The sequence below is a fragment of the Podarcis cretensis genome (assembly GCF_951804945.1).
Source record: "Podarcis cretensis genome assembly, chromosome: 15".
In the NCBI taxonomy this organism is placed as follows: Eukaryota; Metazoa; Chordata; class Lepidosauria; order Squamata; family Lacertidae; genus Podarcis; species Podarcis cretensis.
In genome coordinates this window covers 5,100,631-5,114,083 of record NC_137185.1, presented here as the reverse complement: position 1 = coordinate 5,114,083, position 13,453 = coordinate 5,100,631, and the positions used below count along the sequence as shown (strand labels likewise).

At 43.8% G+C, this 13,453-nt stretch overlaps 1 protein-coding gene across 6 annotated transcripts in view; it reads right to left on the bottom strand.

Annotated features, from left to right (window-relative positions):
* Positions 1-13,453, bottom strand: part of BRIP1 (BRCA1 interacting DNA helicase 1) — a 229,597-nt gene that overhangs the window by 173,573 nt on the left and 42,571 nt on the right. For all 6 annotated transcript variants that reach the window (XM_079955409.1, XM_079955411.1, XM_079955408.1 and 3 more), the window contains exons 8-14: positions 12,440-12,661; positions 10,955-11,154; positions 8,450-8,582; positions 7,802-7,956; positions 7,530-7,695; positions 6,984-7,124; positions 5,526-5,687 (exon numbers count right to left, since the gene is read on the bottom strand). In XM_079955409.1, the coding sequence (XP_079811535.1) occupies positions 5,526-5,687; positions 6,984-7,124; positions 7,530-7,695; positions 7,802-7,956; positions 8,450-8,582; positions 10,955-11,154; positions 12,440-12,661 (1,179 nt within the window). The remainder of the gene's footprint in view (positions 1-5,525; positions 5,688-6,983; positions 7,125-7,529; positions 7,696-7,801; positions 7,957-8,449; positions 8,583-10,954; positions 11,155-12,439; positions 12,662-13,453) is intronic.

The following is a 13,453-nucleotide window of genomic DNA, read 5'->3' as shown; positions in this document are numbered from 1 at the left end:
AAGATTCTGTTTTATCTATTGCTCTTTAGAATTGCTTTACTCTTATGCTGTGTATCTGAAGAAGTGTGTATCTGAATAAGTGCATGAAAGCTTATGCCCAGAACAAACTTAGTTGGTCTCTAAGGTGCTGCTGGACAATTTTTTAATTTTTCAATTTATTTCGACTTCATCAGACCAACGCGGCTACTTACCTCAATCTACTCTTATGTCGGAAATCAAGCCTTTATCGGGAGAAACTGGCAACTCTCCCAGGCACCCAGCTTGGTCTCCTGTTGACCTCCCTGGCTGTATTCCCCAGCAAGATCCAGGCTAGGTCGCAATAGGCGATCCTTCCCAAACGTAGGAAGAACACACCTACTCTTTCCTGCTCCCCGGCAGGGGAAAGAGATAGACAGAAATGTATTTACATGCCTTTATTTCTGTCTTTGCAGCATTACAGAAAACATGTCTGTACTCTTCAAACTCCAGCAGTCAAGTGACAAAGACTTCCTGTACTTCCTGTACATACGTAAGAGGAAGAGCTCATATTACACTCTGAGCAAATTCCGGTGCACTGCCCTGTGAACTGACTGTCCCACTGTTTCCCACGGACAGTCCCAACATTCCCATCATGTTTTGTTTCCAAGCTTCCAGTTTGCAGCTGCATTGCTTCTATATCGTAACAGTTTGTGTCATTGGTTGATTGTCTAATGGCTGTTTTTAACTCTCCAAGCAGGTATGGTATGAGCTTTCGGACAGAAAAGCAGAATTAAAAAGGAGCTATAAATCTAGTTTAACCTAGTCCATCTGCCAACACATTTCTCTGAGGCACTTCAACACGCTGAAAGGACCCTGATTCGCTTCCTAGTTTTCAAGAGCTTCCCAGTTTAGCTGGCCAGTGACATTTCCTGCCCACCACAGGCAAGGACCACAGGACTGACTACTTAGTGACTTGGCTCCTAAGTTGCACAAGTGCAGGAGTAGGTGCCGCAAACTGAAGAAGCAATACATATTCAAAATAAATTTGTTAAGTTTTATTACATTTTCATCTCACCCTTCATCCGTTTAGCTCAAGGGGCAAGCCAGCATTCCCATCCATCGTTTTTAAAAAAATCTTTGCAACAACTCTGCAAGGTGCATAGGAACGTGTCATAGACTTAAGGTAAAAGGAAAAGGTAAAGGTACCCCTGCCCGTACGGGCCAGTCTTGCCAGACTCTAGGGTTGTGCGCTCATCTCACTCTATAAGCCGGGAGCCAGCGCTGTCTGAAGACATTTTCGGGTCACGTGGCCAGTGTGACAAGCTGCATCTGGACAGCCAGCGCAGCACACGTAACGCCGTTTACCTTCCCGCTGTCATAGACTTAAGTCAGACCAATTACTCCATTTAGCTCAGTACTGACAACACTGACTGGCAACAGCTCTCCAGCTTTCAGGCAGGAGTCTCCCAGCCCTACCTGGAGATACCAGGGACTGAACAGGCATATTCCCTACCACGGACTAGCCCAGCATCGTCCAGTGAGCCATGTGGCAGAGTGGGAATTTGAATATATAACTCTCACCTATCATTCCACTTACTACTCCTTCCTGGTTCTCTCTAGATATCCATCTATACTCAATGGCGCACACTCTTAGCTGTTTATTGAAACTTTCAAACACAGAGATTCTTTTAAGGGAAAGCAGCTGAATAGGTGGCACAGCAAAGCTGCTCTGAAGCTGCCTAGAAACTCTGCATCCTTTTCCAAACGGACTTGGAGCCAGAGAGCTCAATACAATTATGTCCTGGGTTCAGCAACAAATCCCAGGTGTGCAGGTGTATTGTTTTAGACCTCTCAGCAGCCTTTTGATACCAGGGTCCACAAGGAGCTGCTGATGCACCTGTGGGCTCTCACAGGAATGGTGCACTTGAGTGGCTTCCTTTCCCTCTCTTTGCTCCCTGAGGGTGGAGCCAGGTAATTGCTCCTGTGCCCAGAGGAGTTCTCTCCTATGGATTAAGGAAGGTTTCTATGTTGTCGCTTTCCTTTTGTCCTATATCTGCTCAAATGGACTCCACAAAGGGAGGAGGGGGACAAAGTGAAGAAAGTGGAGATTTCAACGACAAAGAAGAAAACATTTGCCTTTTGATCTAAGCATCCTTACTTCCATGGGGAAATCTGCAGCTACTGAGGTGTTTTAAAAGGTGGAAGGCACAAGCCGACAAGAAACAGGTTGCTTATCTACAACAGGCATTGTGTGGTGCTAGTGTTGCATAGTGTTTAGTGCTGGACGAAGAATTGGGAGGTAGAGGGAAATATTAGTATCCAAGAAAAAAGTGCTCTGTAGCATTCTAATTATTTGCACATATACACTCCAGTCACTTTCATCTGGGAAGAAAGTATGGAGTATCCTGGAATGGGAGAGTGGAAATAGGATTGGGGGTGGGGTAGGGGATGTATGCCAGAAGGTAACTCGTCCCTCAACCACAATTCTTTCTCTTCCTGCACCTCTTCAATAAAATTCCCTCCCCTGTACTGTGCTACTCTGGTTAACAACTAGTTGCATATTTTCCTGGTCACCTGGCCCTAATCTTCAGCAGACAAGAGCTGCAAAGCAGTTCATTCACAGCCATTTGTCTACCAGTATAGCAGCCTTTCCCAACCTGATGCTCACCATTTTTTGGACAACAACTCCCATCAGCCCCAGCCAATATAACCAATGGCCAGGGATGATGGTAGCTGTAGTCCAAAACTAATGAGAAGGTACTAGAATGGACAGGCCTGCATTCGAGTGAATGTGTTGTAAGTATGGGAATCAGCTATCAGCACCACCAATTCAAGCAGGAGAATACAGCATGATATAAATGATGTTATTGTTATTGGACTATTTACAATTGAAATGTTGTTGAAATGTAGTCATGCAGATTTAAAGCGACTAGTGTGAATGCAAAAAAAACCTGGAACAGATCCCAGGCTCAAATTCAGAGGCGTCAGATAAATGCAAGGTATTTTATGAGATGTGTTATGTTTGCATGTCTGCACACATGGCTCTGGCAAGTATTAACGTGAAAGGAGTCACATATTCAAGTGGACTCCTTTTTTCCTTAGCAGTTGGTTTTACAGTCCAATGTGGTCACCTATTGGTTATTTTCAGTAACTGCAAGACCTCCTTTGATTACTGCTGTCCCTAGAGAGCAGGCAAAATTAAGAATGTGTAGCCTCTTGACACCAAGCAAACATTGGGAACAGGAAACGATGCCTTATGAGGAACGGCTAAGGGAGCTGGGCATGTTTAGCCTGGAGAAGAGGAGGTTAAGGGGTGATATGATAGCCATGTTCAAATATATAAAAGGATGTCACATAGAGGAGGGAGAAAGGTTGTTTTCTGCTGCTCCAGAGAAGCGGACACGGAGCAATGGTTCCAAACTACAAGAAAGAAGATTCCACCTAAACATTAGGAAGAACTTCCTGACAGTAAGAGCTGTTCAACAGTGGAATTTGCTGCCAAGGAGTGTGGTGGAGTCTCCTTCTTTGGGGGTCTTTAAGCAGAGGCTTGACAACCATATGTCAGGAGTGCTCTGATGGTGTTTCCTGCTTGGCAGGGGGTTGGACTCGATGGCCCTTGTGGTCTCTTCCAACTCTATGATTCTATGATTCTAAAACATGCAGGGCAAACCTTTTATCCTTTTTATCTGCATTTCCATAATTTTTTTTTTGTTACATTTTCTTCCAGAATCCCAAATATTAGCAAAAATATTCTAGAGCATCACAAATAAAAGGCACATATGGCCACAAGTGCCAGCCAGTGCAGGAAAACATATTTTTTGCCTCCTAAACTGCTTCTTTCAGTGCTATCTCTGATATAACCTGATGTGATGAACCGAAATGAGGTCAGAGGGCTGCATCCTGGCTGCTCTGATCTGAGTGATTGATATGTGTTTTGTTGTTGCGTGGTCTTGATGGAACGAGGGACTATGAGTCCTTAAAAACACCAGTTCCTTTCAAGTTGGCACGGTGTGAGCTCCAAATGATCACAGACAGAACCACTCAAAAATTCAAAAGGAAACATGAAATAACTTCACAGAATTAATGCTCATGAGCAAAATGTTTCTGGGTTTACGTGAAGAATGTTTCAATTCTTCCAACAAGGAAAGCAGAAGCAGCTGTTGAGGAGAAACCAACGCTAACATTGCTGGCCAGATATCAGAAGCCAAATATAATTATCAGAGAATTCATTACACGCACTAGATTGTATCTAATGTTAACCATAGAGTAGACTCATTAAATTTAAAGGGCCAAGGTTAGTGAGGTTCCTCACTTTCAGTGGGTGTGCTCTGAGTATGCCTAACATTAGATACAACTCATCATTTTTAAAAGCACCATCACAGTACTTCTATCATTAAATATCATCAGTCATCAGTTCAAGCCAGAGCTTCTCAAATCGTGTCCCTGGGAATTTCCCAACATCTTGCAAGAAGTGTTTGAACATCACAAAAAATTAACAAAGGCAAAACAAAGAAGACTGGCTCAGTTATTAGCATTTCAAATCTCTTCCCAGGTTTAGGAACAAGTTGGGTTAAAAGAAAAGGGGTGGAGAATGGCCCACATCTGATCACAGAGGGGTGTGTTTTTTTAAGCTTACAACATGGAATTAAAAGAAGAAGAAACCTATGGGCTCCCCAGGACCATCAAACTATAAAGTAGAAGAATACAAACCATTATAGCCCATTCAAAATATGAACACAAAGCGCATTGAGAGAGGAATACAAAATGCTAGTAACTGCCTGTGCCTCTTATGAAGAAGCTCCCTCATGCTGCTGGTTTGCCAGCTTCACTGGATCCCCATCTGTTTCCAAGCCCAATTCACTGTGTGACTTCTTAAGCTTGGAAGACCTTTGTTGCTTGAGACTAGGGTACCCGAAGGACCACCTATCTCCATATGGACCCGTCCAGATCTTTTTCCCAAATGACTTTCTTCAGACCCCCCACTGGGGAAAAGATGCAGCAGGTACCTACTGAGGGAAGGGTAATTTCGGTGGTATCGTTCTAGCTATGGAATGCCCTTCCCCAAAGAATCTTGCCTAGCACCTATTTCAACACCAGGCAAAGATCTTATGACTTTGCGAGGCCACTTAAATTTCTCCTACTGTGGGCTGAGGTGTGGTTTCGGTTGCTGCTTTACTATGTTTTATTGATTTATTGTACGTATTTTAAAATAATTTTTATCTTTGTTGTAAGGGATAAGGGATGGCCTGCTTTATTCTTATGTGACAACCTCTGCCAATAACTTGCTGATGGTAGGAGTTGTCTGACAGGAGAATGGACTACCTAGGAAGGTGGTGGGCTCTCCTTCGCGGGAGGTTTTTAAACAGAGGTTGGATGGCCATCTGTCAGGGATTCTTTAGCTGTGATTCCTGCACCGATCACCCTTAGGGTCCCTTACAACTCTGTGATTCTATGAAACTGGCCACCACACCCTCGATGTGTGGAAGTGTTGGTACACATATACAAATAACTGATATAACCCCCATGTCGCTTGAAAGAAGATTGAAAATGTTCGATTGGCATCTCACCTTGTAAGATGGCACAAAGCACAAAACCCCTTGGCTGATGGTCTGACAAACTGAGAGCAGAAGCTCCCCAACTTCATCCTGGAAATCAAAGGTCTCAGCGTGCTGGAACGTAGCACATAATGACCTGCCTTTAGGGCCAGCTCCAACAGTACCAACCCACACCTGTTGGGGGAAACATTTCATTGCTGACATACATATCGGTAACAAAATACATTCCACTATGAGACTGCAGGATGGAACTGCACTGTGAAAAAAACTTGTGGCCATGGATTCAAGAGACTGAGACAAAACTGATCAGGGCAAGTAGGATTATTGGAAATGTTTACTTTTAAAATCCAATGGCAAAATAAATCAAGACATTTACGATGCACAGAGCTACCTGCATGCCTGCCTGGAGCAAGCAGCAATTCCTTTCAGGCGAATAGGCTGTCAGACTCATTGCTCAGACTGCCCCTTGACATACAAGTGCTGGAAGATGGGCAGATTGGTAATTGTGTCTATGTGTTCACTGGGAATGCTGAAGAACAGATATACTCAAATATGTATTCCAAGCATATATCCAAAAGTGCAAATTCCACAAAATGCATTGGGATTTATTACTCTCATAACTTTTTAGCAAATAAAATTTTGCTTATTTTATTCCAGTGGGTGGAGTTCTACTCATGGGGTTTACTTATTGGGGGACCTGTAAATTTGTGTGTTTGCATTATTTCTGCTGCAGCCCCCACCACGACCTCCCACGCTGTTCCTGTAGGCCCAAAAACCCACCAGGGCAGCTTTTCAGAGGGTACAGGGGAGTGCAGGGGGGTGAGGGATCAGCAAAAAACCCCACCTGCCTCTTTCTGCTACATGTGTATACTAGGCATCAGAGCTGACAACAAATTTGCTCAAAAAAACCCACTCTTCTGAAAACATTGATATTGGCTGTTCTCCAACTAAATGCACAGCTAAATGCACAGCTATGTCACTGCACACTCGTGTGTGTGTGTGCGCGCGCATGTATATATGTATTTATCTGGCAAGAATCTATTCCAGTACTTAATATTTGGCAGTTGGTACCTAACACTCTTTGTTGTATGACATGCAATCATATTACATATTTGGTGCCTGCCACAATGTGCTGTCTCCAATGTTAGTTCTATTCACTGAAATTAATGGACTTGACTAACATGTTGATACAGTACAGTCAAAATGTGAATGCCAGGGTCTTGGATATTAGCGAGCATTCAATTTTTGGCTCAACAATTCCTCACAACTGAGAACCTGATGCAGTTGTCACACTGCTTGCGCTAACCCAACAGGCACAACATTTTGCATGGTGAGGAAAAGAAACTCTTGTATGGGAACCAGGCAAAATGTATACATCATATGGAATGCCGCAAATAAACTACACTACAGCATGGTCCCTGCAGCATGTTAACATAAGGGTGAACCCAAGCCCAGATGCAATGAACATACCTGGGAATTCCTAATAACATGGTTTGCTTCAAGTTGAATGGAAAACTTCACACCAAGCTCAGAAGAAAAGGAGTCCATCGGAGAGAGCGTTCCTGAGGTCAACACGACTGATCTAACATCGCCACACATGTCTGAGAAGGCCTTGAGAGAAGAATTTTATTTATTACATTTATATCCTAACTCCCCCCCCCCAGTGAGTTCAAGACAGTGTATACGGTTTCTCTCCCTTCCCACATTTTATCCTCACAATGACCCTGTGAGGGAGGCTGAGAGAAGTGACTTGACCAAGGTCACCCAAGGAGCTTAGTGGCTAAGTAGGAAGGTGAACCTGAGTCCCAGAGTTCCAGTCCCAGAAGGTTCCAGGCTCAGTTCCCAGAATCTCCAGCTAAAAGGATCAGGAGATCCTTCTCTGTTGGCACAGGAGAACCACTACCAAAAAAGCAATCCTGGACCAGTTGGGTAAATAATCTGACCTGGTATAAGGTAGCTTCCCTGTTACTTGTCCCTAGGTTCTCTCCCGCATGCACACAACCAAAACTGTCTTACCACAGCTGGATTCAAGCACCAGAAACTGAGTGTATGCACTGCTGTTTTTTGTCGCGATCTTCTTTTTGATCGCGCAAAGAAACCATTCTCATCTGGAGTATCAACTGGATTTTCATTAGTCCAAACGTAGGCTTGCTGCAATGCAACTCTGTAGTCATCAGCAAACCTAAACAAAAATGACATAAAACCCTGAAAAATACCTACAGTTTGCATGTTTAACTTTGAAATATTAACAGCTGGGGGGAAAGGATTGCTTTCAGAGCCTCACTGACCTGTGATTCTCTTTAAATAGATACCCCAGGACCATGAATAACCCCTTCAGCATAATCTGAGCCGAAGGGCTTATAATTGGAACCGAAACAAGCTCTTCTCCTCCATTGAACAGATTTACTTTTTCCTCCTTTTCAAGAACAGCAGCAAAATGTTTCTGCAAAAGACCAAAAACAATAAATTAACACAGTAAGCAAGCCAAACTCCAGCTTCCTCCCAACTGGTTACTTCCAAATGTTGGAAGGTTGGAAAAGGTTCACCTACATCAATAAACGGCTATAAAACTTTGATGTTCTCCATGACAGTTTGTAACAGTCATGCTAAAGAACAGAATCTTCAGCAGGCAGAAACTCAAGAAATCAAGAGTTGCTCAAACTGTTGCTCAATATTGAAGTTCAATTTTAAAAACCTTTAAAAATACCTGAAGAAGCAAACTAACACATTCCCTAAGATAAAGCAAGATGATAAATGCGTCACCTGGTCTGCAGTTCTCAGGAATATTAAACGATTATTAATTTAGACTGCATGGTATCATAGTTTCCTGGAATCAAACAAAATGACCCAACTATGGTTTGCTGCTATACTGGGAATGGAGACCTTCAACACCCACACACAAGAGAAAAAAAATATGAATTATTACACATCCCTACCTGTAAGATGGGGAACGTGGCGTTGGTTATTCCCATTTCATGCAGGAACGCCACCATTTGTTTTCCACTCCAAACCTTACTAGAGGTCTCATAATTTCTCTCCACAAGCTGACCAATAGTTTCCCTCAACCAACTGTAAATAAATAAAACCCAGAAGAAGCAGAATTTTTGTGAACATTTGTACATTGGACCTTCCATTCTACACACACTACGGAAGTAATCAAATGCTTTAATGCACACAAATAGGAGGGCCTCCTCTGGGGTAGCATCCGTGTCATGCAACGTCCTGCTCCAGGAGGCTGGTTTGGCTCTAACCCTGGTAGTTTCACAAGACTGGAACTACTTTTAAAGACATGGGCTTGGCTGGCACAAGACAGTAGACCAAGCTAATGACTTGCCAAGACCAAGAAAATGTGCAGACTCCCCAAGATGGGGCTTGCAACCATTCTGCCTCTCCAATCCTTTTTACTCCCATGTGCATGTTCTCTGAACATGGGCATGTGCTTAAACTCTCTCCTCGCTAACCACAAGCTCTAGCCAATAACAAACCTTGGCTGCAGCTTATGGTTACAAGGAGCAGAGCCTAACTGCAAGCCTGGATTTAGATGATACATTAAGCGAAACCATGGCTTAGCTTAGTTGGTGCATGGCCCTGGTTACCCATAGTGTGATTCAGGCCACCAACAGGCATGATAAGCAAAAGCTCTAAAAATGTATTGCATGGTAACTAGTACAGGACTGTTATAAAACTGGATTTCTTAGCTGGCAGCCCCACCACTTTATTTATCAACAGTCTTAATTGTTGGCCGCTTTATGTCTCATCTATTGCTTTCCGCCTGCTGCCTGCACTTCTGTTGGCAGACTTGACAGCGAGATCAACCTGAGTTTTCCTGATAAGGTTAAAAGACTTCAGGCATTTCGAGTCTTCAGCTATGTTCCTTTCATACGATGCAAAACATTTTTAAGATCTGAAAAGCCACCATGAAAAAATTCACCATCTCTGTTTCAGTAGCAACCACCTCCACTTCCCGCCCCTTGAACATTCATAGAACAGAAGAGGTAATGGGAAGGCACAAAGTTTTGAATGAGTAAAATTAACAAACAGATCTGTTCTGAAAACCAATTTGGTCTAGAGTTGACACTGCTCCAGAAGACATAAACTCACAGAATCTATGCCAAGCTACCCAACCAACAGACTCATGTAAATTGTTCTGCTGGGGAATGGAAAAATTTCAGGTTGGGGGGGGAGACTGAATTTTTGGATGCTCACACATATTAAAATAAACAAATAAACAAAACACACACAAACTGGCCATGTTAGGAAGAAATGGTACACAGGTTTCTGTATCTAAGGGTAGCTTCTATACGAGAAGAGACCTCAGTACTCCTGATACAGACTGAAGTAGAACAGGCCAGCAACAGATCCATCATATGCCTATTGTGCATATGACTCAGCTGTCAATCAGTAAGATTTCCCCCATCATTATTATCTTAATTATTTAACAGACAGGGAGAAGGGCTGCAGCTTAGTGATGCAGAACATGCTTTGCATACAAAAGGTTCCAGGTTTGATTCCCAGTAGGGCTGGGGAAGACCCCTGCCCATTAGTGTGTAGACCAGCCTTTCTCAACCTTGGGTCCCCACATGTTGTTGGACTAAAACTCCCATCATCCCTAACCACTGGTTCTGCTAACTAGAGAATATTGAAGTTGCAGTATGACAATTATCTGTGGACACAAGGTTGAGAAAGGCTGGTGTAGACAATAAATTAGATGGGACCAATGGTCTGATTTGGTATAAAGCTTCTTTTATTCCTATGCCTTGACTTACCTCTTCTAGAGGCTTTAAATAGCCATGGCAATAGTAAAACACAAGAGGACTATAGTCACAGTTCAGTTTAACTGAATGTTGTAGGACTCCTGAACACTAAAACAGAAGGTGTGGGTAAGAAAGAGCTTTATTTAAGGCTTGCAGCCATACAGGCCAGGCTACAGACACAACTAGAAAGTCTGAGAATAGCACCAGGGGGCCCAAGACCAGAAAAAAATTGCAAAGATGTTTCAGCAAATGGTCATGCCTCTCATGCCAGCTTTTAAAAGCAAGATGTGTCTCCCTATGAGACTGGTGTGCTTTGAGGCACACACTTCTCCACCGTGTGGGCCCAACAGTGTAGGTGGTGCCAAGTTCTCATCGACAGGAAGAGAACTTCTGGCTCAGCCCATCTGGCTCCCATCTGGCTGCCCAGTCTCCCCTCTTGGCTGGTTAGCTTCCTCCCCTGCTGCTAGGGAATATCTCCACTCTGTAGATGGGGCAAGGCATGGGAGCCAGGAAAACTGCCTCCACCTCCCCAGCTTCTAAAGGCAAAGGAGGAAGGGGGCACCCTTTCTCTCATCTCGCTCCTTGCTACTGGCATCCATCTTTCTCTGACAGCAACTGCCACCCCAGCCCAAGACAGTTGGGTTCACAACACCGAAAGCTATCTCTGGTAAATTAGCTTCCTCTTACTTTGTCAGACTGCAGCATACAGCACGCAATGGTTCGTGATCCTTCCCCCTAATGTTGTTATTCACCATGGTGTCCAGCTCCTCTCGGGCCAATTTGAGTTGAGTTTCCGTCACGCTGTAGCTGGCCGATTCCCGTGCACAATCCTCAATATTATGAGCTTCATCTAATATGATCACCTGGTCTTTCAAGTCAATCTCCATCTGCAAAAGCATGAAAACCAACAAAAACTAAAATCAAGTATCCAGTAAATTCACATGATTTCTTCGGTTAGCAGTGAAACTGCAAATTTTGCTTTACCAGGCTATGGATTTTCCTTTTTAAAAAAACAACAACACAAAAACCTGCAGGAAGGAGGATGTCAGTTGTGGATAATGGTTAAAGTGTTTGACCTGGGTTCAAATCTCCACTCAGTGACAAAGCTTACCCCTCAATATTGTATTAGTGAATGTATCTATAGTCATGTAGCTAATGTGACAATGATGGTCAAAACAACAATAAACAAAACAGGAGACAAAGCTTACTGAATAGTCTTGGGCCAGTCACTGGCCTGCTTCACACATCTATGAACTCAGCCCAGCAGAGTAACCATGGTTTGCTTTCTGGCAGCAAACCATGGTATCACTCTGGAGTGGCTGTCTGGGTTAGAGGTGGGCGACACTGCTTTGCAATGGTAATGGTCCTACTTGGACGGTCGTTTCCAGTGGGTGATGCTTGGAGAGTGCTCTTCAGCCCCATTTAATGTTCAATGTGGCATTCCTCATGGTTCAGTTTAATCCCCTTTGCTGTTTAACATCTACATGAAACCACTGGGTGGTGTTATCTGTAGTTTTAAAGTATGTTGTCAGCAACATACTGATGACATACAGCTGTACTTTACCTTTATAACTGCATGTGTGGCAATGGATGTGCTGGACTGTTGTCTTGCCGCGGTAATGGACTGAATGAGAGCCAACCAACTGAAGCTCAATCCAGGTAAGACAAAGGCACTGCTAGTGGGGGTTCTCTAGACCAGATAGATGAGAGGTTACCTCTAGGTTAGATTACTGCAACAGTCTTATACATGGGGCTGCCTTTGTAAATGGTTCAGAAACTTCAGCTGGTGCAGAATTTGGCGACTAGGTTGCTCACTAGGGCATATTACACTGATTGTGGCCCATCTGCCAATTAGTTTCCAAGCTCTATTTAAAGTGTTGGTTTTGACTCATAAAGCCCTGTGATCTTTAGATGAAGGGCAGTGTGAGAAATCTTTTGCTTGCGACTGGGCACCAAGTGTTCATGGAACATCACTAATATATTTTCTCCCTCTGTTCACAGCTCATTGGATGCAAATCACAATCTCTTCCTTTTTGTGACAATAGGAAGATCTTTTACACAGCAACATATGAAATTTCCTTCAGGTTGACCTTCACTAATATTATTTCTTAAGACAATTATAAATAAATAAATAAATAAAATGTTAAAACACGTGCTTGCAAATATACTTACACTCTCTCTTATTTGTGAGTCTAGAAGATAGTTGTAAGGACAAAACACAATCCTAGCCTCCGCCATAAGCTCTCGAGCTGCGAAATAGGCACAGGCACGTAGCTTCTTCCCGAGGCTCACTAGGTCTTCGATGTCCCAAGCCTGGTATTTCTTACGTGCAGATTTTAAGGCATGATGTTCGCTAAGCTTATGGACTCCATGGTAGTAAGAACAAGATGTGCCCTAGAAGTAAATGATTTAAAAATTCAAGATTCAAATATGCACTGCTAGGAATAATGCTGCACCTCAGTGTAGTTAGTTTTGCAGAAGTTTATTTCAGTAGTATCAGTAGTATTCAGTAGTACTGTTTTGGGGGGACAGGGGGCAGGCAGGTGTGGGGGACTCCCTGGTCCTGAATGGTGTAACCGTGCCCCTGAAGGACCAGGTGCACAGCCTGGGAGTCATTTTGGACTCACAGCTGTCCATGGAGGCGCAGGTCAATTCTGTGTCCAGGGCAGCTGTCTACCAGCTCCACCAGGTACGCTGGCTGAGACCCTACCTGCCTGCACTGTCTCACCAGAGTGGTGCATTCTCTGGTCATCTCCTGCTTGGACTACTGCAGTGCTCTACTTGGGGCTACCTTTGAAGATGACCCAGAAATTAAAAACTAATCCAGAATGCGGCACCTAGACTGTGACTTGAGAGTGGCCGCCAGGATAATATAACATCGGTCCTAAAGGATCTTCATTGGCTCCTTGTGCGTTTCCGAGCACAATTAAAAATGTTGGTACTGAGCTTTAAAGCCCTAAACGGCCTCTGCCCAGTATACCTGAAGGAGCGTCTCCTCCCCCATCGTTCAGCCTGGACACTGAGGTCCTCCTCCGATCCTCTTCTGCTGGTTCCCTCACTGCGAAAAGTGAGGTTACAGAGAACCAGGCAGCGGACCTTCTCGGTAGTGGCACCCTCCCTGTGGAACACCCTCCCTTCAGATGTCAAGGAACTAAACAACCATCTGACTTTTAGAAGACATCTGAA